Consider the following 24,933-nt stretch of genomic DNA (forward strand, 5'->3'; position numbering starts at 1 on the left):
TTATCATTTACTTAGCCGCGTCGATCAACTCGATTCATATTTTTTTGGAAACTCACGAATTACAGGCAACAATAAATAGTCTTTTAATGCAAAGTAATAACTCAAAATTGCTATTGAGAATTACATATAATTCGTCGTAATTGTGTTCTTAAGATTTAAGATTAAAACAAAATAAATCGAGAAATCGACAGTTAAATACATTTTGATATGATTGTAGATAGATGTATGTGATATGTCATTAGTTGTTATTGATATTTAACTTATTAATAATTTATTTTTCTGAAAAAATGATTTACGCTTATATCGTATATGTGGCGACACCTATTATCCACGAGTGAAAGGTATAATGTTTCATTGTCAGCAAGAAGATGGCAGTAAAACAAGGTAAACAATATCCAATTGCTGGTAACATTTTTTGCATACATACAAAAAACATAAATGGAAAATAAACGTGTTTAAAATAAACATTTAACGAAAGTTTTTTAAGAAATCACTTAAATGTCGCATTAAGTACACGAATTGCTTCGTGATCTTTCAGATCTAAAACACTAAAGAAAGCTTTCATATTCGCAATTTATTGTATAAAGATAATTGAACAAGTAATATATATCGTTTCATGGTAAATTTATTACAAAATATCTTACAATTGTATTTTGTTTTTTATTGTGATTTTGAGAGAAATTTTAATGCAAAGGCATTTAAATAATATGTAAATATTTTGTACATTGTCTTGTCCACACATAATCGTGACAAATGTGATCGACTGATTTGGATATTTTTCGCGCCATTTGGGGCTGTAAGCATTTGTGAGGGATCTTTTTAATTTTTGTATTGCTCCATTATTTTAGTTTAATTTTATAAAAAAAATGGTGTAAACGATTAAGTCCTAACTTTATTACAATGGAACAGTTATTGAAACGTTCAAGAGTTACAAAAGAATCGACTATTTGTGATATTGCATCTTCTATAAGTAAGTGAATGTTTTTATAAATGAAGTTAATTATGTGGTAAAACATGTTACATATATCGTTAAATATTTTCTGTGTATAAGTTTTGCAAATTTTCAATCTTAGCATCATGTTTTCAAATTGCTTACACTTCAAATAAAAGTGAGGTTATGTATGTAGTTCCTTCCAAATTGTAAACACTTTTGCTACTATAAATCATCAATCTTTCTGTTACATAATATTTCAGGGGAAATATCTGAATCAGTTTCGTCTGTAAGTGAGAAATACAGAGCTCTTTTGAAAGTTAATAAAGCATTGGTGTTATATATACAAAATAATAAAAAAAGGCAGCAGATTCAAACTCTAGATGACATACAATCTGATTTGGAGCAAACAAGATTGGAACAAGATTAATAATTATAACATATTTATATGATAATGTACAAACACAATAGTTAGTAAAATACCTTTTATTAATTAATGTTAAAATAACATATGTAAGTTCTATGCATTAAATAAATATACTTCCTCATATCACAATGTTTTTATTATATATAAAAGTACATCCATTCATAACTTATAATAGTGAGTATGTACTATTATATAAATACTATAATTATTTGTTGTGTATCTATGTGTATAATGAAATGATATAAAGGTAAGGGATTAAATTAGGTCTGTGCAATTAAATACCTGTTTTATAAAATTATGATTCGGTCTATAAATCGTTATTCTTATTTGTATTTGGGATCTGGTTTATGTTTTCTTGTCAAATATTACTTGATTTTTTTTTATGTTTGTCTGAATTTATGACCAATCCCTTCTGTAGATACAGATTAGGTTTCAGGCAATGGTAATTGCTGATATCATTTTTAAGTATTCGGTGTTTCAAACAATATCTTAGCCCTTTGTTTCCTTTTTTACAATGAAACATATATGTGCCATTAATAAACACGCAGTATACATTTGGGAAAGGAAGATAGCATTTTATTTTGATTGTATTAAATAAAGTGGTAATGTAATCAAGATCTTTTTGGAACTATCTGATTTAGCTGGAATTGCCTCCTCGCTATTCAGGAGTAATCTGCATTTTCCCATTTTCTTCGGAAGAAAACGCGTTAAACAGAAAGTTTGTCATCCTGAATGTTTCCTCCTTGTTTCCCCTGAATTCCTGTTCGAATGTTCGAACGTTCAATGTATTTTCTGTGGTTTGATCTAAAATATAGTTGGGACCATTCCACCCTAAGACTTGTTGCCTTTTTTTAGGTAGTTTATCAATGGAAAACCATGCGCAAGCTATTTCATTTGCGAATAGTTATTTCGCTTTGGTCGATGGTCTTGTTTCTGATTTAGAAAGTCAGCTCTCGGAGGATGTGGTCCTCTATTGGTTTGGCAGTTTGATCAAAGGCAAGGAACGTGTGTCTACCTTTTTGCGAAATCGTAAACTGAATACAAGGCATATATTCCCACATATTATATCGACCACTGATATCAGTTACGAAAAGGAAAGGTTAACTCGGTAAGAATATGTGAAGATGAAAATTACAGATTTCATGGAATGAGAAGAAACAATTTTAATTTTAGAAATAAAACTTTAATTAACATTAGGTTTTTATATAGGAACAAACTTTGTTCGTGTCATTATCGAAAACAGCAAGAATATCAAACAAGGCATAATAATTTCGTCAATGATAATAGTATAATATGCGAGCCGATCCTCCAAGAAATGGAAACGTCATTGTCGATGTGTGACGTCATAACAGACATTAATCACGACGAAATTCATGTGAAGGAAATTGGCGCAGTGGACGACACGTTTTACAATCTAAGCGAGGGTGATCTCTGCAACCTTTTCAAGCTCGGCATCTTATCGACCGACGTAGAAGAAATCGAGCATGGCATTAATAGGATAAAATTGAAAGAGGAAATGGTACCAACCATCAAGAGAAAGTGTAATCGAAGAGATAAACACGATATCGTTCAAGTTAAGTATGTGGAGGCAAACGGCGAAGTAGAATTCTCCCGAAAATTTTGGAAACTAGGCAAGAATTTTTTTTCTCGTTTTACAATAATGGTCTGCAATAATGATCAACAAACATTAATGAGAATCATTGTTTGACTTTTATAATTATCTTCACATAATATTCAGATTTTTTTTCATGATCCGAATTTTAATTTCATTAGAATTAATCAGGTTAATCTTGTTTCATTGAATCATAGGTTCCCGGAACACGCATATCTCGCGTCTCGCTACAGCTACTCTTCACACTTGGAGGCAGCCATGTAAATTGCAAATTGCATATACTATCTCGTCTCAATGTCAAACCTTGAAACAATCGTGTGAAACTAAAAATTTCACGGTACGATTCGTACAGCCTAAAGTCAGACTACTCAGTCTACAGGAGATTAATGAAATTACTAGTAGACTAGTGCCCAATACGAACGAGTTCGGTGGATTTTTGAAGGATGCGGATTTCTTAGCGGATTATAAAGGTTTTCTAGAAAATGTGAAAATGGAAATGGCAATTAATGATCCTTGTATGCCATTATTCACTGCTCAGTATGTTAAAAATAAATTTGTCTTTAATAAACCATCCATCAGTATGGATGATCCCAATGGTAAAGGCAAAAAAAAGTTCGCTTTTAATTATAAGATTCATCTGATAATATATCAGGATATTGATATATGTAACATGAACAAGTGTTGCACGATTTTAAAAGAATGAAATTTGAAGAGGGGCGGAAGTATAGTGCTCGATATGCAAAAAATAATCCCTTTTTCTGCTTAAATAGCATTAGAAAAATCTTTTTCAGGCAGATGATATCTTTGGAAAAAGATTAAGAAACTGTTTCTTTTTTACTTTTACAATTAGTAGATATTTTTCATAATTTTTCTTTATTTCTCCGTAAGTCCACATGTAAGTTTACGTGGTTGCGAATTTTACGCTTACAATGTACTTAAGTACACATATTAAGTTTGTTTTTTCTGTTGTGATAAACTGAATGATTTCGCGTTCACCAGTAATCAAGCTTAAATGAACCAATCACTAGAAAATACTGCTTAAGTTAACATGTTATCTATTTGCCACGGTTACAGGTGATTAATCTATTATAACTTATTCTTTAAATACTCAGAGATTTACGAAGACAACTGTATTTCTCTCGTACAGTGTTAAATCTGAGTTAAAATATGCTTTTTTTATTTAGCATTAAGTATGTAATTTTTGTTTTCTTTCAACTCGAATAAAATTCAATCTTGAAAATTGTACCAACTATGTCAGTCTTTTTTTCGAATTGTCACGAGTTAACTAGTGTTTAGTATATTATCAGTCAAAATTTGAAATACCATTTTTTTATTTGTACGTATATTAAATTGTTAATTTTATTATTCATTCGAAATCGAGGATTTTTCTGGCAAAAGAGATTATGAAACAAAATTGTGAATTGAGTACATATATCGCGTCGAAAGTTTTAGTTTTAGCTTTTAAATATTATTTATATTTGGATTGATCCTTACAATGGCTCTTAAAGAATTTTGATCTTTATATAAAAATTCAACTATTTCACCATATTTTTGTTCTATTATAATATTTTCTTTCCATTTATTGATTCCTTAGATTCATTCATACTATACAATTCTTATATACTATGTAATTCTAATATAATCTAATATAATACTATATAATTCTAATAATAAATAATCTCCAAAGTTTATTAAGAATGTACGTACCTAATCGTATAAATAATGATCTCATAATACGTATATATGTTTATATAAAAGTTTCTGTTACTCTGTGAAAAATAATGCGTATAAACATGCTAACTCTTATTCCAAAACAACACAATACATACAATGTTTACGAATGTATCCCCGCTCCCCATCACATTAGAAATTGTGTGGCGAAACTGGAGAGCAGGATATCATTTAGCTGTCGAATTTCAGTGCGGTAACATATATCATGTTGCATTATGTCAGTAACGTATTCTAACCTTTTGGTTGCGTTCCTTTGCTTTTTCATTATTCTTTTACTACCACTTATATCTCGTTGTTAACATTGCTTAATTTAAGGAGGATCTCACTGTGCTACAAAAGCTAAGAATGTAAGTAGTTTTACACACTGTGTTAGAATTAATTTTATTTTCTATAATTTTCTTTCCATTGAAATAAAACGTAGAATAATCTAAAGTTTCAATAATAACTATAATAATAAATAATAACTATAAGATGAAAATATATGTTTGATATGATTAAAAAATTATTAGAGATCCAATTTTTATATTAATATTTCAAGTTTAACGAATAGCAATCTCTTATTACCTTAAATTTTTCAAACAATTAACTCTATGCCTTTAAGAGCAAATTATAATATTTTGTGCCTTGTAACAGATTGTTCACAGCCTGCATTTTTACCACGTGTTCTTCAATGATTGAATTGCTTGATGATAGACATGACATCCGCTGACCCAGTGCAACGTTTTCCGCGTTTAATGGTGAGTCGCATGCACTTTTGTTCCTCTAGTCACTCAATCATGTCGTAGGATGAATGGTCCGAATCGACACGGGTGACTAGTTGTATTACGTAGAATTTTTTGCGAGCATAGTGACCGCGGATATTTATTATATCCGTGAGTAGTAACATTTTCTTGTCTTTATCTATTTATTAGTTCAGGATAGGATTTCTTGCACGTCGCGTTTTTGAATTTTGATAACAATACATTGTGAATAATAAAGAGCTAGTATGGATAACGTAATGTTGACAATTGATATATGTATATGTGATTGAAAAGATTAAATATTTATACGAGCATGTATTTGTATGAATAAATAAATACTCGAATAGACAACGGATATTAAAATCCGACTCTGAATACTTTAAAGCAGAGAAATCGGATACCCTCCGATTTCGTCACTATGAAAATTACGATAATGATAGAAATCATTATAATAATTATTATAATAATGTTAGTGACAATACTTATCTTCCATTTTATAATAGTATTGAACAACTTTATTATTCGAGTTCCATATTCAGTATAATTTCAATAGAATTTAAAATTGTAATATGAAGATATAAATGTTCAGTCTGTCTAAGAATGCATCAGTTTTCATGTGCAAGAAGACACTTCGCGACAGGCACTTCACAGACATTTCACTTAGAATTCACTATTATTCATTGAATTTAATAGTATGTATTTGCATTCAATCCTAATTTGTTTTTTAATAAATACATTCTTTATTAATTTCTTTCACTCAAGTTTAGCATTTTAGTAATTCGTTAAATTAACAAAGTAAAATATAGAGTTATTAAAATTGGAAATAAAATGGAAATGAAAAATCAAAGAATATTAGCCCGTTAGATACAAAATATATCAAATAGATATGCTGATCATAATTTTAGCTCAGGATTTTCAGGTTTAACCCATTCCATGTTCATCGCCAAAACCTCACTCACGTGCCAAGGCAATGGACATGATGAGGATACTTTATAAGCCTAACAATTTCTTAGCGACTGACATTGAATTAGCGTATCGTGCCCGACGTATTTTCTACATTGTGTGTGTGGTTAGGCTGTGGAATTGCGTCGTCGTTCTTATAATTCCAACCATTATAACTTTAATTTTACAATATACAATGAAAATATTTAGATACTAGATATTAGCTATTAAATATAACATATAATAAACAGTAATATTCAATTATAACGGTATGAAATTACCACTTATCGCAACGATATCTCTCCAAATAACATAATATGCCAAAGATTAAGAATGCTTACATAACATGATTATGAATCCTACACGTATCTTTACCATATTTTACGCAATGGTTGCTAGCTATCGTCAGTCGATTTCAGGAAAATGTTATGTAAATTAGAGTGTGAAAGTTGTGTGGAACTCGAGTGTCGGAGGCGTCTCGGGACGTCTCTCTAGTGTAGGCTTTTGCGCTCGAGTTATGTGTGCGAATCGTGGAGCGAATGTGTTGGTGTGCTTGTTTTGCAATTTTTTAAATATAGGACTAGCTAGGATAGGTAGCATACTTTCTGGTATGTGTGTGTATTAATTATAAGTAGGTAGGGCCGGGCAGGTTGGCACAGTCTGTGATCGGGTAGGCGCGTTTCCGCGTGTCCAACCTGTTTCAGGAAATTTGATTTGAAAAAACGATAGTAAAGCGGTACCACGAATGGCGAATTCCATTTGTCTCTGGCTTTGTCTATCGATTTTTCGAGTTTCGCGGACGTGAACGCGAGTAAGGAGTAGATTTCGAAACGAACGTTTATCTATTGCTGGAGTACGCACATGCGAGCGATCAACGATAATTACGATCCTCAGTCGTTCATGTGCATATCAGCTTCCGCGATATATTTTTTTATTTAATTTTTATCAGTATAAGCACCCGAAGAAAGAAGAGGCTACGAGCCGAAGAGGCCCGGCAAATTTGCCATAGAAGAGGGCAACTACTAATGTTTTTCCATCCTCTGGATCATCCAGGGCATGGAAAATCATTCTCGTTACTACTTTGTCACTATGCTCGTTTTTAGTATCTTCGTAGTATTTTTTTTCCATTTTTTTAAGCCGATTTATATGTCGGCCCATCACCATATTGGACAAGTCGCGTTTTTTTGTAAGTGTTGCGAGAGACTCATTACGGTTTGAATTAGAGTTGCGAAAAAATGATATTCGTGTTTGCTTTAGTGCTGCGAATTATGACATCGCGATTATCTTTTGCAATTTTGATTATGAATTCATAGAATTTTCTAAAGAATAATATACGTATTAGAGTTAATTTTGTTGCCCGTTGTTTAAAATTACATTCAGAAATGTTCAAATTTCATTACTTTTATATTATTACAATTTCTATCGTAATATGTACTTGAAGTAGTTTTCTTTTCATATATAATAGTATGTAACAATTTTTATCAAATTTGTTTTAAGAATTAGTGTTGCGGTCTTTCATCGCGATTGTTTTAATTATTTCTTTAGTTAGAGTTGCGTTGATGAATGATCGCGGTTTTTGAAGTAGTGTTGCGCCTATATCAGGCCCAATTTTCTTTCACTGGACTGTGAAAGAACACTTTCTCCTGAATCATCTGATGCAGCATTACACTCGTTATTAAAGTTATGAATATTTAAATACGAGTGCATAGATCAATATGTTTAACTAAGACATCCTACTTTTGCTTTTGAGAGTTTTCTAACTTTTTGTTTGCTTTTTTTACTTTTAGTAGTTATTATTAATTATATTAATTAATACTTGCAAATATTGTATGAAGCACTCTTCGTAATTTATATTGAGAATTTTCGATTTTACATTTAGCTTTACTGAATTAGTGTCGCGAAAAAGAAAAGATAATCCACTCATAGTCTATCGCTTGGGATTATATCGAGTGTCTGTTGATCGTATTCTGATGATCATGTTGGTCACTGATTCGTTCTCTTCTTCAGCACACCCCGAATTATCATAGTGTTTGTTAATGAAAATACTGCTAAAATATGTTCGTTTGTCAGTAATGAATATTGCTTTACTATGAATGTCTTTTAATAGCATCTCAAATAATTTTTTTCTTTATTTGGTAATTAATTACATACATACATTAGCCTCATAGAATTTTACTAAATTTTTTGTGTTTGAGCTTGTTTCAGGATTCATTGTAAGATTGATAAAAGAGGACTCGTATCCCATATAATGTCCTATGTAGTTCTCCATTCTTTCTCTTTGTAACGTTTAGACTTTTGTATATGATTCCCACAATAGATCCTTAAATTTTGATATGGACAGGACTTATAGAAAAGCTTTCAGATTTCTATAGGTAGGGTCTGTAAAGAATCTTCGCCTTCGTTTAAATTATTTTGAAGTTTATTTCAGGAATTGCTTTAAGACCAATAAAAAGAGGTACACAAAGTAATTCAAAGTATATGTACATGGGAAGTATTCAAAAGTGTATAGGAATCATTTCATACAATACCTCTCTCCTTTCTCCTGTTAGTATAGTCAGATATTTATGTAGGTAGAGCTCATGAAAATTTTAGATTCTTACCAAGCATGTTAAATTAGATCTTCAATTAGGTAGGATTTATTGAAATTTGTAAATGAAATGCTTTTAATTTGAGATTGTGGTTAGGTAGAGTATTTTTGATACTGCTAAGAAACGACTGTTTCTTAGGAGTATTAATCTGGGCATAAATATATGTTTTGTAATCAAATGCATGCATAATCAAGGGTGGTATTTAAAGCAGATAAAATAAGGTAAGGTAGACAGGTAATATCTTTTGAATGCTTTGGTTTGATGTTTTGCAAATGTACAACAAACGGGGAATTTGTTCAACTTTTTAAATGCAAAATTAATATATTTTTGCATAAAAGGATCGTGGATAGGAAGGGCTTCCATTTACAGCAAACCTACACGCGTTGAAACGTATCAGTAACGCGTTGAAAAATCAGTGTTATTTCATATATTGAATTATTAATTACATGATAATAATATGACAATAATACATAGTAATTACATGATAATAATACGATTTTGATTGATTGACTGCGATTGTAATTGTACTATGCGAAACATTTATAGCTGAAAAATTTAATTTATATTTCTTGAAGCCTAATCTACAATATACAAAATTTTACATAAGTTCTACATATAAATAAATTTTGCAACGATTTTCGATTCTCATCCTGCCCGGCGAACATTAGCACGTCGATGAACAATTCAATTCGAAAGATGCAGAACTCCTTTAAAAGTTAATAAAACGACGATTTTATATATATACAAAACGATCGAAAGTGGCAGTATTCAAATAAGAACAAGATACGACAGATCACAATAATTATATAACTTTTTAAAATGACAATGTACAAAAGATGTATAAAATGAAATACCTTTTGCTAATTGATGCTAAAAAGTGTAGCTAGTACCATATGCATTAAATAATTATATTTGTTTATATCACAGTGCGTTTTAATTTTAGAGGTACATTCATTTAATTCATTCACAATAATGGATTAATAATACATATTATGTAAATACTGTAATTATATATTGTGTGTGCGTGTATGTGTATGTGTGTGTGTAGCAAAATGGCACAAAGGTGAAAAATTAAACTAAATAAGTGCTATTAAAATAGCTGTCTTATAAAAGTCTTATGATTCACATTTAGTTTATAAACGGAAGACTTCTATTCTGGATCTGGTTTAGGTTTTCTCCTAGGATCATTTGCATCTAGAGGAATTATTACTGGTGGTACATCTGGTTTTTGTGTTTGCCCAAATTTATAATCAGTCCCTTTCGTAGATGTAAACCAGGATCTAGATATCGGTAATTGCTCACATCTGAAATATTTTTGAGTATTAAAAGTTTGAGATTATATTTCAGCCTTCAACTTGCTTCTTTATAAAAAAAATTATTTGCATGCCTTAATAAATACACAATGTGCATTGATGAATTCATTCATTAGAAGAAAATAATATTTTACTTCAATTGATTCAGCTGAAGTAATAGTTTAATTACGTCATTCTTGTAACGTATAAAAGCAAGCGCAGGATGGAAACAGGGATACGGTAGATTCTCGTCAATGCAATGATTAATTTAACATAAAGTAGCAGTCAAGTGTGTAGTGGTCGCATAAAAGAATTAAGGAAGGTAAGTTATGAGGGTAGGCGTTAGTTCTTGCGAATGAAGCAGAAAAATAAAGTTATTAAAAAAAAAAAAAAAAAAGAAAGAAATTCCAAGAAAACATTTAATGTAACGCGCGCAGCTTACAAGATATATAGAACAGTAGAGAACAGTGAGGATAGTGTGCTCTTATTTCCGTTGTTCTACTGGAGAACGTTCACACCTGCACGTATTCTGGTTGTAAAAGAAGCCGGTCGAACATTCATGTGCGTTTCTACAAGAGCAGTTACAATATATCGAATCCCAGATTTTATCTGAGTGCTCAATACATTTCGCTCGATCGTCCGTGTTGCTGCACACGCATCTACATAAGTTCTCCTTATAAACCTGTTTGGGCGTACAATCCTGGAAAAAGTTTATCAAATAATATAATCTAGATTCTATCTTTCTTAAATTTTGAATTTAATATTCTTTAGCTCTCTAATGTATAAATGCATTCGGCGTGTATAATGAAAGTGTAATGAAAATTATGATGTTAAAGTTATCACGGATTGTTGAGGTGTTGAGCGGGTTGTACTAGTTTAGGAAGGAAGATCTCAATTATCGGCTATTCTCAAATTACCGATGGTTTTATTACGCAGTCACATCCGCATCTGATGTGCTCATCTATTGGTACGATTTGTTTGCCTTGGTACTCGAATCTACCTTGCGCTGTCAATTTTGCCAACATGATCTTCAAACATTCGTAATATGTAATTATTTCGAACATCATTGTTTATCTGTAATTATATATTTATCGAGTTGTCTTACTTCAAAATTTCGGGTTTCTATTTCCTTTGGCTGACAAGAGAGTAACTCGCTTCCGCAACAACCTGTGCATCTTTTGACTCGTGTACACCGGGGAAAATAGATGATAGACGGATCGTTACGTTGATATGTAGGAACTACGGTTGGTGAAGGCTCACAGTTAGCTTGTTTTGCCATTTCACTATTCGAGCGTTCTTCAGGTACACCCATTCTGCCTAAAAGAGAAGATATTAGAGTGTTAAGCAAAAGGTCGGATTTCGATCCTGATCCTGAGTTAGTCAGAGGATTTCCCTTTGTTTCCTCTGAATTCCTGTTACATCCAGTTCAGTGTGGTTTCTGTGGTTTGACGTAAAAAGTAGCTACTTGGAAATTTTCTAGTGCAGAACTCGTCACACCTTTTTACGCAATTTAAAAATGGAAAAACACGCGCAAGTTATTTCACTCGATTTAACTATTTTTCATTCGAACTATCTATTTCAATAGTTATCTCGTTTTGGTCGATGATTTCCTTTGCGATTTAGAAAGTCAGCTGTTGAAGGATGTGGTCTCCGATTGGTTCGGCAGGTTGATTCGCATGGTAGGATAAACGTGTCTGCCTTCATGGAAGCTTATAATACGAATTCTATACATATCTATTTTTTCAAATACGATATCAATCGCTGATATGTCAATTGCAGTTACAAAAAGGACGAGGAGGAAGAATGTTAATGTTGGAAAAGGATTTTACAACATTACAGCAGATTAAGATTAAGATCTTTATGTGGAAACATATTTTGTTTGTATCGCCATGGGAAATACCAAAAATGTGAAAAAGATGATAGTTATCTCACCAGTGGCCATAATGAGGCAATCTATAAGCCTCAGTTCTTTCAATAGACGGAAATGTTATCAACGTGTAACGTCATAAGAGACTGTAATCAGAATGAAATCCATGCGAAGAAAATTAACGTAATGGACGACACATCTTACGACTTAAGCGAGGGTGATCTTTGTAATCTTTTCAAGCTCGAGATGTCGTCGTCGACATAGAAGAGATCGAGTAAAGCTTTAATAGGATAAAATTGGAAGAGGAAATTGCACCAACCATCAAGAGTGAGTGTAGTCGAGAAGATGAACACGATGTCGTTGAAGTTAAGTACGTACAGGCAAACGACGAAATAGAATTGTCGCGAAATTTTTTGGACACAAGATAAGGATTAATATTCTTCGTTTATTTTTTCTTGTACAATAACGAGAATTATTGCTCGATTTTTATGATCGTGTTCACATAAAATAATGGACAAACAGTAATGAATATTATCGTTTCATTTTATGACCATCTTCGTATAATCATATCTTTTTGCACGACTCAAGTTTTTATTTCGTTACATTTAAGCGGTTTAATCTTACGCGTAGATCTTGGTCACGTCTAATTTTCGCATTTAAAAGGCGACCATGTAAATTGCAGATTGCGTATATCATTTCGCTCGATAATTCAACCTTGGAACAACCGTATAAAACTAAAAATGTTACGGATACGATTCGAACAGTCTAAAGTGAAACTACCACCCAGTTTACAAGAAATCAATGAAATTACTAGTAAATAGGTACCGAACATGAACAATTTCGATTGCTGTTTGAAGGATTTTGATTTCTTTGAGGATCATGAAGGCTTCCTGGAAAGCTTGGAAATGGAAATGGCAACGAAAGATCCTTGTATGCCATTATTGCCACTCTCCTTGTCTTTAACAAACCGTCATTAGCGTAGACGGTCGTAATCACAAGAATAAGAAGTTTGTTTTAAGATTTATCTAATAATATTTATATCAGAATAATGAACACGTAAGACGATTCAGTGTTGCACGAATTTAGAAGAATGAAATTTCAAGTCGTATATCTGCAAGTATACGTAATTTTACTCGCAGAGTATACGCTTATAAGATTTTTATGTTAAGTACGTTTTTTGTGCTGCGGTCAACTGAATGCTCTCATGTTCACTGATAGTCGAGGTTATTTATACAATGTAATCACTAGAAGATAACACTCAGGTGAACGCGTTTATCTAAAGGGACAATATTTGTTGCAGTTATAGCCAATTTACCTGCTATAATTTCTTACTATATTGCATCGTTATGGTAGTATCACGTTTACGTTACGGATATTTTTTCCTTTCAATATTACCGAGTAAAAATTTTCCTGTAAAGTAACATTCATAATGAACGATATTAATCTATTTAAGGACGTAAACACTTACTAGTAAGGAAGACTTGTGACGGTGATACACCGATCATTCGAAGGAACTCTTCTGGCGAATTGATTCTCTTGACTGTTACCGATGACTGCGACCGCTGAAAGTAATAGAACATTTTCTTTACAAAAGAAAAAACATAATTTGTGGAGAAATTTTTACGTTCTCTATTCGTTTCGAGACTATCTTTTTTTTGTTATCTCGATTAGTCAACACCATAACTGATAATGATAAAACGATACAATGCTATTGCCAATAAAACCCCGATTAAGAAAGAGCTGTTGCACAATAATTTACTAATTAATAGTATTAATGAACTAACAAGTTGTAAATCGTAAATGTTTCTTTTACAATTTTATTTATAAAATTTCGTTTGTTACATTACCATATCTGTTATTATAAAGTAAGAGAATTGATTAGTACTAATAATTTGTAACTTGAGGTTTGCAAAATATCATTAATAGTATTAGTTGAATTGTGCAAGATGAACCAAAAACCAGGTTTTCCAGGTTTTCCTGGAAAAACTTAGTCATTCTTGCATTCTATTAGATACACGTTCGTTACACGGAACCAATTTTGAGAAGAAAAGGCATGTTAATCAGCCACCTGATTCTAATCAGGAATTCCAATGTTTTGTCATGCATATTAAGGAATGAAAAATTGAAAGGAACATTGGTTAGATAATAGTTACGCGCGTATCATGTACTGACGTATCATGTTCTGAAGAATGCGTTAAGATCTCTAATATGGGTCATATGATATCGAAAAATAGGAGTTGCTGCGCTACCGTTCGTGCTGTTGAAATAATCTAAAGGGACACGATATTTGTTTGGAAATACTCTAGTCTCGAAGAAAATGTACGAACGGTGGAATCTCGATTTTACAATCGGGGTATTCCCGCTAATGGCTAATCGATGAATCATCGAATTCGATTGTGTATACTCGCGTGACTAAGGTAATCATAAGAGGTACAAAATGATTTTAGGTCAATCATCCGGGAAACTATGAAAGAGATTAGTCCTTCGCCGCGGCTATATTTAGAATGTTGTTAAAAAACACTTTTTACGTCTTGGTCTTTGGTATGAGACTCCCAGCGTAGGCATGTCGAGTCGTTTTTCAACCACACGTTCGCCTTTCCATCTAAAACTGGTTTTGGACAAGCTACTATCGTGTGCACACTAAAAACTCTGCAAAACGTTGAACCGATTTCTCAGAAGCATCTTCGGCGTTAACGTTCTGCCTCGATAGATGCGGTTCACTCGTTTCTTTTGGGATTTTTCAGAGGTGATATGACCAGTCAACAATTTATCGTATATATGTATTTCGTACTATAGTTATCTCACGTATATCGATGAATTGTCACCGATCTGACACGTTAACTTGAATATTTCCACAGGTGCGGAGGGAATCGGTAACGGTACGACCAGCATTTTAATAAACAGATTACGTATTTCGCGATTTGCATAGCTGAGAAATCCAAGACATTGTACTTTCCAAGAAGCGCTGTCTCTTGGCGCCTTACAGGAATTTTATCGCGACTTTTAAAGATCGTCTATTACAGTTGGCGTTAAACTCGGTCGTATAACCCTATTGTAGCAGTGAAATATGCGTTGTACAAATACGGTGATGGCGTCGTGACCAAACAAATATTATCTTCGCGAAATGATATTTATGACGAAATAGATTTCGGGGGGGAATTGATTTTGGGGGGGGGGGGAATAGATTTCACCTTGCAACGATAGCGTCGCCGTGTATATGTTTTTTAAATCGTAACCTAAATTTCTCTTTAGTTTCAGAGGAATGAGGGTCACAATTAGTTAGTGGAACTGTACATAAATACGGATCGTTTGGAAATTTTTTATTGGAGTTTTTTGTTTGTTTGTCTTACTTTTTAATTTTGTTTCGTTCTTCAAACGACGAATTTTATCAACTCTCCCTGATAAAATTAACCGTGTTTCGCAAAGTAATCGGCTAGGTATTCGCTCGAACGTCGAATGACGTGTAATCAATTATCTATATATCGATTCACCAACAACGTGACAGGAATCCTAAGCGTGCACCGCGAGGTTTTTTACTTTTCAGTCTCGATCTTCTACCTTCATACCTGCTTCTATACCACATACATCCTTGACATTAGTGTTATACGGCCTTCGACGTCATTCAGATCTTTGCGGGAAAAGCAATCGTGCTCTCGTTTGCAAGGATGTCGTAATATCAATGCCTATCGTCGACAGAAGGAACTACCAACCGTTTTTCATACTGTTACTTAAGTTAACGTGTGTACGGTGAAGATAATGGAAAAATAGGAAACGATATAGTAGCAAAACCGAGACGGATGACTGACTTCCGCACAATTCACTGGAATTGATAACATGTGTTGCATATATTTTTTCGATAATCATCGTATATTACGATTTTAATGTTAAATTCGTGGTAAAAACATTCCGTTGATCGATCTATTTCAGAAGTATATATTCATAAATATAAGATCATTATTCATAAAGATTAATTGCGTTGCTAAATGTTAATGGTTCGAACGACCAATATATACCTTCGCGTAAAAATACAACGATAAAAGATACAACCTGTGTCAGCTTACTACCCGGTGCTCTTTGCACACGAAACGACCAAATGAATTCTTAAACGTTCGCCACGTATGTTCTTCACAATGTCCCGCGGGATAACATAATTGCGCTATTTATCGAAGTGAAAACGTGGGAGTGTTGCAACGCGGCTCGTGAACGGTCTCTTTGCGTTCCACTCGTGAAATACGAAATACATGTAACGCTTTCGAATCTCTTCGATAAAATATGTGATCGTTTTTACCAATAACAATGCGGTGTTTTCTGCTGTTCTTGGTTCGACCAGAAACTTTGACTGTCTTGAAGCTATTTGGTCAGGAAATACTATTTCAGCCTTATGGGGCATCACCAATCCACAAAAAATCACAAGAACAAGCGTTCTGTATCTGATTAAATGCGACATTTTTGCTATTTTCAGTCGTTTTTCTCCGCGTGTTCACCACAAAAAAAATGCAAGGATAATTCGTTCTTTGTTCACACGAACTTGACGCGTTCAGGTATATCGGCGACGACAGATTTTAATTACGAGAAATAATAATCGCACGTGTTTGCGTGACGCTCGGTCTCGCCGTTTGCATTGCACTCAAATCGCTGTTTACGATGCACGAGGAAAACGCGAGGAAGTTACACCTGAACAGGTTCGTATGCTCGCGCCGCGATCGACTGCCGAAGCGAGTACGCTCGGCGCGTATTTCTGGCTACACACACGCTAATGCATACGCGCGTATTCTCACACATACGGACTACGGATCACACAATTTCGCTATAACACCGTAGCAATAGTATCATTTTTGTTTGCGGTAATTACCGATCGTTATCAGGATTTATGAACACGAAGTTATCTGGTCGGGCAGCTAAATTTTTCTTTTTATATTTGCTCAATCTTTTGTCTTATTGAGTCATTAAATTATAATATTGTTACGTTCATCGATTCATAGTATCGTTAATAACAAACTTGTGCAATGTTGCTAACTGTTCTGATATGCTCAACGTAGGCATTGTTAAGTCTACGTGTTACTCAGTCAAATTTTCACGATTACGGGGCTAATATGCGAGGTAGGTGATAAATTTGCATGCAAGATGAAACTATTCCGAGATTGCCCTTCATAACGCGATTATTCAAGGTGCTAATTTATTTAAGTAGAAGTATAATGTGCTGACATTGAATGTGTAAGTGTAATCACAGTATAGTTATATGCTAGCAATTGTTTTTTGTTTATTAATAATTGCAGCTTAATTTGAAAACGCGATATATCGTACTTGTTTTGTCGAGATTCGAAATTTCCAATGTTTTTTACATTAATCTTTGATGATCGAAGATAGAGAATAGGTTATGGTCACGCTATATTTTAACGATACAACTATAAATAAATTTTAATTCTGTTATCCTAAACACGTCATGTAGAATTTTATGCGGGTTTTATTTTGTTTAGAATTGATGTTACTGTTAAGAAAAAACTAAAGACCGATTTTATTATTGAGAATGCAAGCCAAAGGGAGCAGCCATTTTCTCAGCAACAAAGTTTGCGATAGATCGATTATCGCGTGCATATCAAGATCGCGGTCTGTTTAAAAGTACATAAATTCATTTCGATTGAGTTATTTATCTTACGTTGACAAATAATGATTGGAAAAATCCATGACATAAACTATGCGTCAATAAATTGTTATTTACTTTACATTTGTGAATCATAAACGTGTACAGTTGTAAAAGAGTAACTGATTATACATTTTGCAATATTTGATAAAGAATATAGATATGCCATTAATCCTTGATGGTCCGAACGAGTCCAATTAGTTGTTTAAGAACTGTGGAAGAACTTCTTATCTAGACTTAACTAGAACAAATGGAAAAAATAATATACAATTGCACCAGGTATCGAGAGAAATTTTATAATTTCTGAGATTGATCTTTAATAACTTACCTTCTAAAAATATCTAAGACTTTTCTGCAGCCCACGTTACGAATGTATCTGTATCCTCGTGGACATCGTCTTCTTTCTGGGAAAGTAAGAGGCCTGGATTCGTTTGTAACGATAAAAGCACACAGAAGAAGAACAAAGATAATGAAACGTAATGGAGCCATCACGTATGCACAAAATACAAACAATTTCGATAGGACTGTTTTTAAGAACTGGTTAGGTCCTTCAGATCCTAGTTTATTCAGCAAGCTATTGTCGAGACAGAAATCGGAAACCGAAATACGAGGCAATGAAAATATATCGCTTTCTGTGTAATTCCCCTTCTCTTTTTCGTTTTATTCAGACTAATTTGCGGTTACAATTCATATCCTGATTACGCACATTGCGGTTTCCACTTGATAATTACGCATGATAGTTTAACGATACCATAAATTAATTATTCGTAGGTACGTAGTAAGCAAATTTTTTAGACGTCATAGTTGTGTTACTCATATGCATATTAATGAGTTTGTTCGCATTTGGTAATTTAACAAAGGAATGAATTCTGACATTTCGAGCCTAAAATTATTTCTAATAGGTTGTTCTTTATTGATGTTTAAGCATATATCTATAATAATTAGATTAAATTTTATAAGTAAATTACAAAACGTATTCTAGTTCGTAATTTGTATGTAAATACATATTTTACAAATTGTTGTATACAGGAAATTGGAATTCAAGTGAAAGGTGTTTTACCTTGTGCAGATTATTTATCTCTACATGTTAAGTCAGATTCCAATGTCCTATTGACGCGAATGATTTATATATTATAAGTTTATATATTCGATGATTTATATATTTATAAATGATTGATTTAATATAATTGAGATATACGCTTGATATAAAATAATATAAAAATGTCGTTCTGCATAGCTTTTAACGTTTCGATTTATTTATGGAAATTCTAATCGAATTACGAACAAGCGATAAAGCGGTTTCCTTCCTCTTAATCTCGCATAAATTGATAATTCCAATCTTTCGAGGCCGAGTCTATATCTGCATCGTATCAATGTTTTTTTTACTTGGTTCTTCTTATATTTCTATCTTAATTTAGAAATTTTTTGACTTTTTCGCTTGAATTGCCGTTTTGCTCGTTAGGTAATCCATTCGTATTACATGCACTTCCTTACCGACGCGTCATTCAGGAAAGAAGAATCCTGTAGGGTTTTAGTAAGGATTTAGACGACTTGGGAATTCTTTGTCACGAAGTGTTCATTACGAAGAAATGACTAGAAATCTCGATATAGATTAATGGAAATGATATTTTATTACGAATGTGACATCTAGAATTAATTGAAATTTTGAGCAGAAACTACACTTCTACGAAACTATTGAAGCTATCAATATTTCGTCACATAATTTCATAAATTTATGTCTAATAATTCTATAACTGATAATGAGTTCTACAATTCTACAATTCCAAAATTCTACAATTCTACAATTCTACAATCCCATAATTTTATAATTCTATAGTTCCATAGTTCTACAATTCTATATATATCTTTTATAGAAGATTGCTTAAACAGATGATTTCCCCATTTTTATTTTTCAAAGCATCCTTGTCAGGTAGAATTTCTACTCACTTAAAAGATAGCTCTACAACGATTCCCAATTTTCACTCTGTCCGGTGGACAATTAATCGGGACGTTGATGAAGGATCCAGTTTGAACGCTTTTGTTGTTGCTCTGGAATGGCACAAACTTCTTTTCTGCGTTCGATATATTCGGTGTTACTGTATCTGCGATGTGCAAGGATAAAAACAAGACGAATGCTATCGTCAGTACAATCCACAGGAGTCTCATCTTGAGAACGATGAAAGATTCGACTTCGTTTCTAACGTTTCGCTGAATCTACTAGAATGTTAGTACTGCAATTGACACGGTAGCGACAGTAGATTCGAGACAAAAGTTGCCCATGCAACGTAATTTATTGCGAGCAAAGTCGCGAAGTATATCGACGACGAAGTTTTGAATACTGAATCACGATAATACCGCGATAATAATATTAGCGAAAATTTTTACAACTTTTCAATGACGTGGTAACACGTGCTTTATCGTCGTTGCATTTCCACTGCGTGACACTATTCGCATTACTTATTTATACTGGTTAGATTTCCAGATCTCGTTGACTCGACCTTCGCGTTCGAATATAAATACGAAGCTGAAAAACTCGTCGATAGCAAAGAAACTCTGTCTCCCTGGGTCTTGTGTAAAAGACTGTCTTATCAGTACTGTAAGTATCGATGGTAACAACAAACCGTTATCGCGTGATATCCAACGTATTAGTTTCTGGAATCAAGACAGGCCTCGTTCCGAAGATTCTCGATCGATGTACCAACTTGTCGATCATCGAGAGAAGATAATTTGGTAATTCCATACAATAATTTTCTTCGTTACCGTGTTGTTTCCTTTAAACTTGGTTTACCAAATCTTCCTGCATATTCCACGTCGATCCAATCTCTCTTGCGCCGGGCAAGTCTTCTTTCGAGGAGGAGCTTCTATTATCGTACCTAGAATCGTTACGTCGCCGGTTGTGAAATTTATATTTTTCTTTTCCGTATAACTTATAGTGGAAGGTAATCTTTTACTGGAATTCGTTACAGTCCAAATGGACGAAATGATATTTGCGAAGGACCAACTGCTGGCGAGAACTACGCGAATCAGGAGCAATACGAGTATCGCGTTCCATAATCGCATCGTTCGACGGCTATGACCACAAGCAAATTAGTTGTAACGTTCGCGTTCTATATCCAACGAAACTCACTGATAAGTAATAGATGTAAGTAATCGAAACACAATCGTCTGTGTCATGAATGAACGATTAACACGGAGGATCGATCGCGACTGTCATTCATTTCGTTAACGATTCTTGGTTTTCTACTAAACTTTAACTCGCTCGACGGCAGCATTTCATTTTCATCGGGTCGCGATAACCTTTAGAGATATTTTCGGGGAACGATCAAGGTTTTTTTATTTTCAAGTATTTGGCACGCGTGTCGCCGCTCAATGTTCGCAACGATCGAATTCCGACGAATTTAATTCTATCGATGTTAGTGCATCGGCATTTTTCATTGACAAGATCGATTAAATTTTCTATCTACGTAGTTACTTAAAGTACGATGCAGTACATAGTCGAAGTTATATTAAATGTTTGAGAAATAATCAATTTAGTATTTGACCGTGGCGATAGCCTTCGATAACGACTTTGATAGCGCCATTTTTTGGTGCAGTTTCTGCTTGCGTCTTTAGAAATAGCTAACACGATCGCTTTCTGTACTACGTATTTATTATTGTGACGTGTGCTTGTTGTTTATAAATGATCGTAATCGATTCGGTTGTTTAGCTTCCTCTGCGAGTGATTCCGTTAAATAATCGGATCAGTTGGTGGCGCCATCGCGCGTTTATTGTATAAGCAATAAAACGATCGCGTGATAAATGCTTTACTTATAGAAACGTTAAATCGTAAAAAAGATTCTACGGTCAATGAATCGTGTGAGAAAATTATTTTTTATCGCATTTCGGATAACCCTCGGACGTTTCGAAGAGTCTTCGTTTAGCTATTTTTTACGTAAATTTTTAATCAAATTCTTGGCTATCAATTAATTAACTTATTAACACTACCTGCCTTCTCCGAGTCACTTGAAGCAAATCGTATTTTTCTATCGCCATATTAATGCATTTAAAAGTTAAAATGAATTCAATTATCGAAAATCTTGATTCCTATACGTCACTGTTATTTTCACTTTGCTATGGGTACTAAAAGATCCTATTTTACTTTAATGAATAAATAAATAAATCATCGTCTCATTAGAGTCGCGATGTACATAAATTTCTTTTTTCTCGTTCATCTTTCGCATCCTGCAGTGCAGCGACGTACGATCATTTTAAACGTTTTATGCATCGAAAAGATAGTTAACAGGGTAATTACACGTTCCCATAATCGTATTTACGAGCCGCTTCGCTTTATTCGAAAACGTTTAAACGAACCAACCAGGGGGGAAAATTCAGTGGCGGGGAAATTGGAACGAGTCGAAGTGGCGTGCGTGAAAAAAACGATTTCGATTATCGCGGGAATGGATCTCGAGCGTTTGTTACGCCTCTTCCAGTATCCAGTGAAGGGTTGATTTTTCCCCAGAGGGTACATAGTTGTACGTACCGTCGACGATCGTTTACGTGCGTAACATGTCGCGTCGATTTCTCAAACGTACGCATATTACAGTCAGATTTTATCCGCAATTCGCTGTGCACGAGTGGAATATCTGGGGCGTTGATGATCGATTTTACAGACGACAAATCGCGTTTAAGCCTCCGACACGATTTCTCCTAGGGTGGAGTCAATGATCGTCATCTTGTACGTGATTAAAGAGAAATTTAGCGAAATTACAATTGTCGTCGGAATTCGTGTAAGAAAAGTTGAGATGGATTTTACTATAGAAATAGGCAATAACGAGATATATAGAAATTCATTCAGTATGTTTATCGAGTAAATTTACCATTTATTATCTTTGCTTCTGAATCAGTTGTAGTTTATTGGAACGATAAGTAGTTCCTAAATAAATTAATAATTTAGTGACCACGATAATTCGCTGGTGTTTACCTTGCTGGACGAATCGGTAACTTATTGTTAATCACTCGCTACTACGATGTAACTTGGATTTTATATCTGTGATATGGGATCGGTTAGGTAAGAGGAGGAAGGTGTTCGAAAATTTCCACTAGAACGGACGTATCCTCCTTTATGCGAGAACTGGCTAGGTTCCCACGAACGCGGTACGCTTAGTCTAGAAAGGCAATAACAAGAGACGATTAAGATATAGTCATGTTGCTCGTCGCTTCCCTGTTCCTGGACACTCGGCCTGTCGTGCACGAATAGCAAACGTAACGGCCTCTAAACGTACAATTATTCTTCGATACATTCGATTCAGAGGATAATTCTTCCTCCTCTTGCAATCTTCTACCGACGTAAGTAAAGCATAGAACAAATAAAACTCGTATACCTCCGTTTCCTTAGAGAATTCGCACGAAAGGTTTCTACGAGTGACGCGTGTGTCACGAATACAGAATCAAACGCGTACCTAATTGATCGCGGTAAGAAATGTAAAAGTTGGACGCCGGTAGACGCGTCCGGAGATGATGTTGAAGCGAAAAGGCGTCAGAGACAGTTTGATCCGGTCGTTCGAACCGGTATTACTCGGGCCCGTTCGAATAATTTTCGGCCGAGAAGACGCGAAACGTCGTGAAAGAGGAGATGCTTATCGCGGATCGATGCTGAACGTTGGGAAATTCTGCGTGATACAAAACCGACTATATACGTATTTATTCGTGCTTACATGTGTACCGCGTGGAACACAAACGTGTGTACGCGAGTCAGTCGAGCAGTCCGTCAGCCAGGCAGCCAGCCAGTCAGGCAGCCAGTCAGCCGGGCAGGTAGAGGTAGGTAGGTAGGCTCGATTTAAAAAGTAAATGACTGACGGACTGAGGTCGCCTACCAGGCAATTCCAGTAGCGGGCAATTGCGTGCAAGAAATTACTTGCCAATGCTGACTGGCACGCAAGCTCGAAGCGAACGCGAACGGCGAAGGTTGATGGGGCAACGCGGCGCGGAGGAGAGAGAGGATCCGGAGGTGGACTTGAAGCGGCTTCGTCGGGGCCTTCTCTTCTTCTTTCAAGCATCGACGATCCCGTCATCGTGCATGCGAGCATCCGTGGCGCGAATCACCCGGACGATTCATCTCCTACCAGCGGCGAAATTTCGTCTAAAACCCATCGCCGATCTGCCTCGTAAACTCGCGCGCTTCATCTTCGCGATCGCGTGACCTTCTTTCCCTTCGTTTGCCATCAGTGGCTGCGAGTTCTTCCTTTCTTTTTCGTTTCAATCATTACGCTGTTCCGATTCCACGCGGAGAAGGATAAATCGATGAAAATTTTCATAAAATTCTCGAAGCAGAGTGAAACCTCGTTTGTTAGAACAGGTCGGGAAACAAAGCAGTTTGGGATAACCGAGTAGTTTCTATAATTGAGGTTTACGAGCTATAACCATCGTTTCTTACTATTATGTCGGATAATACGACCTGGGCCCTCTTGCATAATTAAACCAATATTATCTGACAGATTTTACAAGTCACGAGTCGCAAATTTAATAGTACTAATAAATTTTCTTCTTTAATAATAATTGGTTTTCCTAACAAATTTAATGAAATTTTACAATTAAAGTTTAGTTAAATTATATGTCACGTTATTATCCCATTCGATGTACGATTGTGAAATTATATAGGGGAATCTGTAACCTGTAACTTGTCAAGTCGCTAATACGTTCGCAGAATTGAAATCAAACGGTTGTATCGCGTCCAACTGTTTCTTTTTTCATACGCTATAAACATGTTATAAATAAATATACGGTACATCGCTATTTGGCATCGGCAATGGTACAACTCAAAAAAATGTAAATTCTAGGGCAAAGGTTTCTTAAAATCGACGAAGAAACCTTTGTGAGTCGTTTCAGCGATATCACACGAAATGCTCTACTATTCGCGATCAAAGATGAGCCAGTGCTGTTGTAAAAATAAGATCTGGTTGATAGCGACACAAGTAAAGATTTTGCCTTTTGACGTAAAACTGATGGAATTATAAATGTACCGTTTTGCACGATAAAAGTAGAAACATAACGATGAAAACAAATTTGAAACTTTTTGAGTTGTGCCATTATCGTTGACAAGCACACACCTTGTCAATCACGTAACACGACGAATTAAACGATCATTAACTGAAATTGTATATCCTTTAGCTGGAACAATCAAGTT

At 34.4% G+C, this 24,933-nt stretch overlaps 2 protein-coding genes and 2 long non-coding RNA genes across 6 annotated transcripts in view; 3 read left to right on the forward strand and 1 right to left on the reverse strand.

The window, feature by feature from the left end:
* Positions 1–421: 421 nt before the first annotated feature.
* On the forward strand, positions 422–4,212 carry LOC126918169 (uncharacterized). Its single transcript, XM_050725806.1, has 5 exons — positions 422–970; positions 1,195–1,401; positions 2,214–2,466; positions 2,568–3,063; positions 3,161–4,212. The coding sequence occupies exons 2-5, from the start codon at positions 1,380–1,382 to the stop codon at positions 3,671–3,673; spliced, it is 1,284 nt and encodes a 427-aa protein (XP_050581763.1). The 5' UTR covers positions 422–970; positions 1,195–1,379; the 3' UTR covers positions 3,674–4,212.
* Positions 4,213–4,751: 539 nt separating this feature from the next.
* LOC126918559 (uncharacterized) overlaps positions 4,752–24,933 on the forward strand; it is a 65,992-nt gene continuing 45,810 nt past the window's right edge. The window contains exons 1-2 of one of the 2 annotated variants that reach the window (XR_007711362.1): positions 4,752–5,048; positions 5,335–5,438. This is a non-coding gene — a long non-coding RNA (uncharacterized LOC126918559). Of the gene's footprint in view, positions 5,439–24,933 lie in introns of both variants that reach the window. The other variant, XR_007711361.1, reaches the window with a different exon arrangement.
* Positions 9,866–16,854, reverse strand: LOC126918550 (vascular endothelial growth factor A-A). Of its 2 annotated transcripts, none has more exons than XM_050726580.1 (6): positions 16,419–16,854; positions 13,599–13,692; positions 11,369–11,580; positions 11,181–11,291; positions 10,782–10,963; positions 9,866–10,275 (listed from the first exon to the last, which is right to left on the reverse strand). In XM_050726580.1, the coding sequence occupies exons 1-6, from the start codon at positions 16,575–16,577 to the stop codon at positions 10,122–10,124; spliced, it is 912 nt and encodes a 303-aa protein (XP_050582537.1). In that variant the 5' UTR covers positions 16,578–16,854; the 3' UTR covers positions 9,866–10,121. The 2 variants fall into 2 exon arrangements, with proteins under 2 accessions (XP_050582537.1, XP_050582538.1); XM_050726581.1 differs by having other exon boundaries at positions 10,136–10,275; positions 10,706–10,963.
* On the forward strand, positions 17,043–18,376 carry LOC126918557 (uncharacterized). The gene is made up of 2 exons (XR_007711359.1): positions 17,043–17,344; positions 17,608–18,376. It is a non-coding gene; the product is annotated as an uncharacterized LOC126918557 (long non-coding RNA).

The sequence above is a fragment of the Bombus affinis genome, chromosome 7 (assembly GCF_024516045.1).
Source record: "Bombus affinis isolate iyBomAffi1 chromosome 7, iyBomAffi1.2, whole genome shotgun sequence".
Lineage (NCBI taxonomy): Eukaryota > Metazoa > Arthropoda > Insecta > Hymenoptera > Apidae > Bombus > Bombus affinis.

Coding starts and splice junctions, on each gene's coding strand:
- LOC126918169 (XM_050725806.1), top strand. CDS start 1,380: ATGATAATGTACAAACACAATA. Junction 1,402..2,213: donor GATAATGTACAAACACAATA/GTTAGTAAAATA, acceptor GCCTTTTTTTAG/GTAGTTTATCAATGGAAAAC. Junction 3,064..3,160: donor CATTAATGAGAATCATTGTT/TGACTTTTATAA, acceptor TTGTTTCATTGA/ATCATAGGTTCCCGGAACAC.
- LOC126918550 (XM_050726580.1), bottom strand. CDS start 16,577: ATGTCGCATTTAATCAGATACAGAACGCTTGTTCTTGTGATTTTTTGT. Junction 11,581..13,598: donor GTCACAAGTCTTCCTTACTA/GTAAGTGTTTAC, acceptor CTTCTCTTTTAG/GCAGAATGGGTGTACCTGAA. Junction 10,276..10,781: donor TACAACCAGAATACGTGCAG/GTGTGAACGTTC, acceptor AAAATATTTCAG/ATGTGAGCAATTACCGATAT.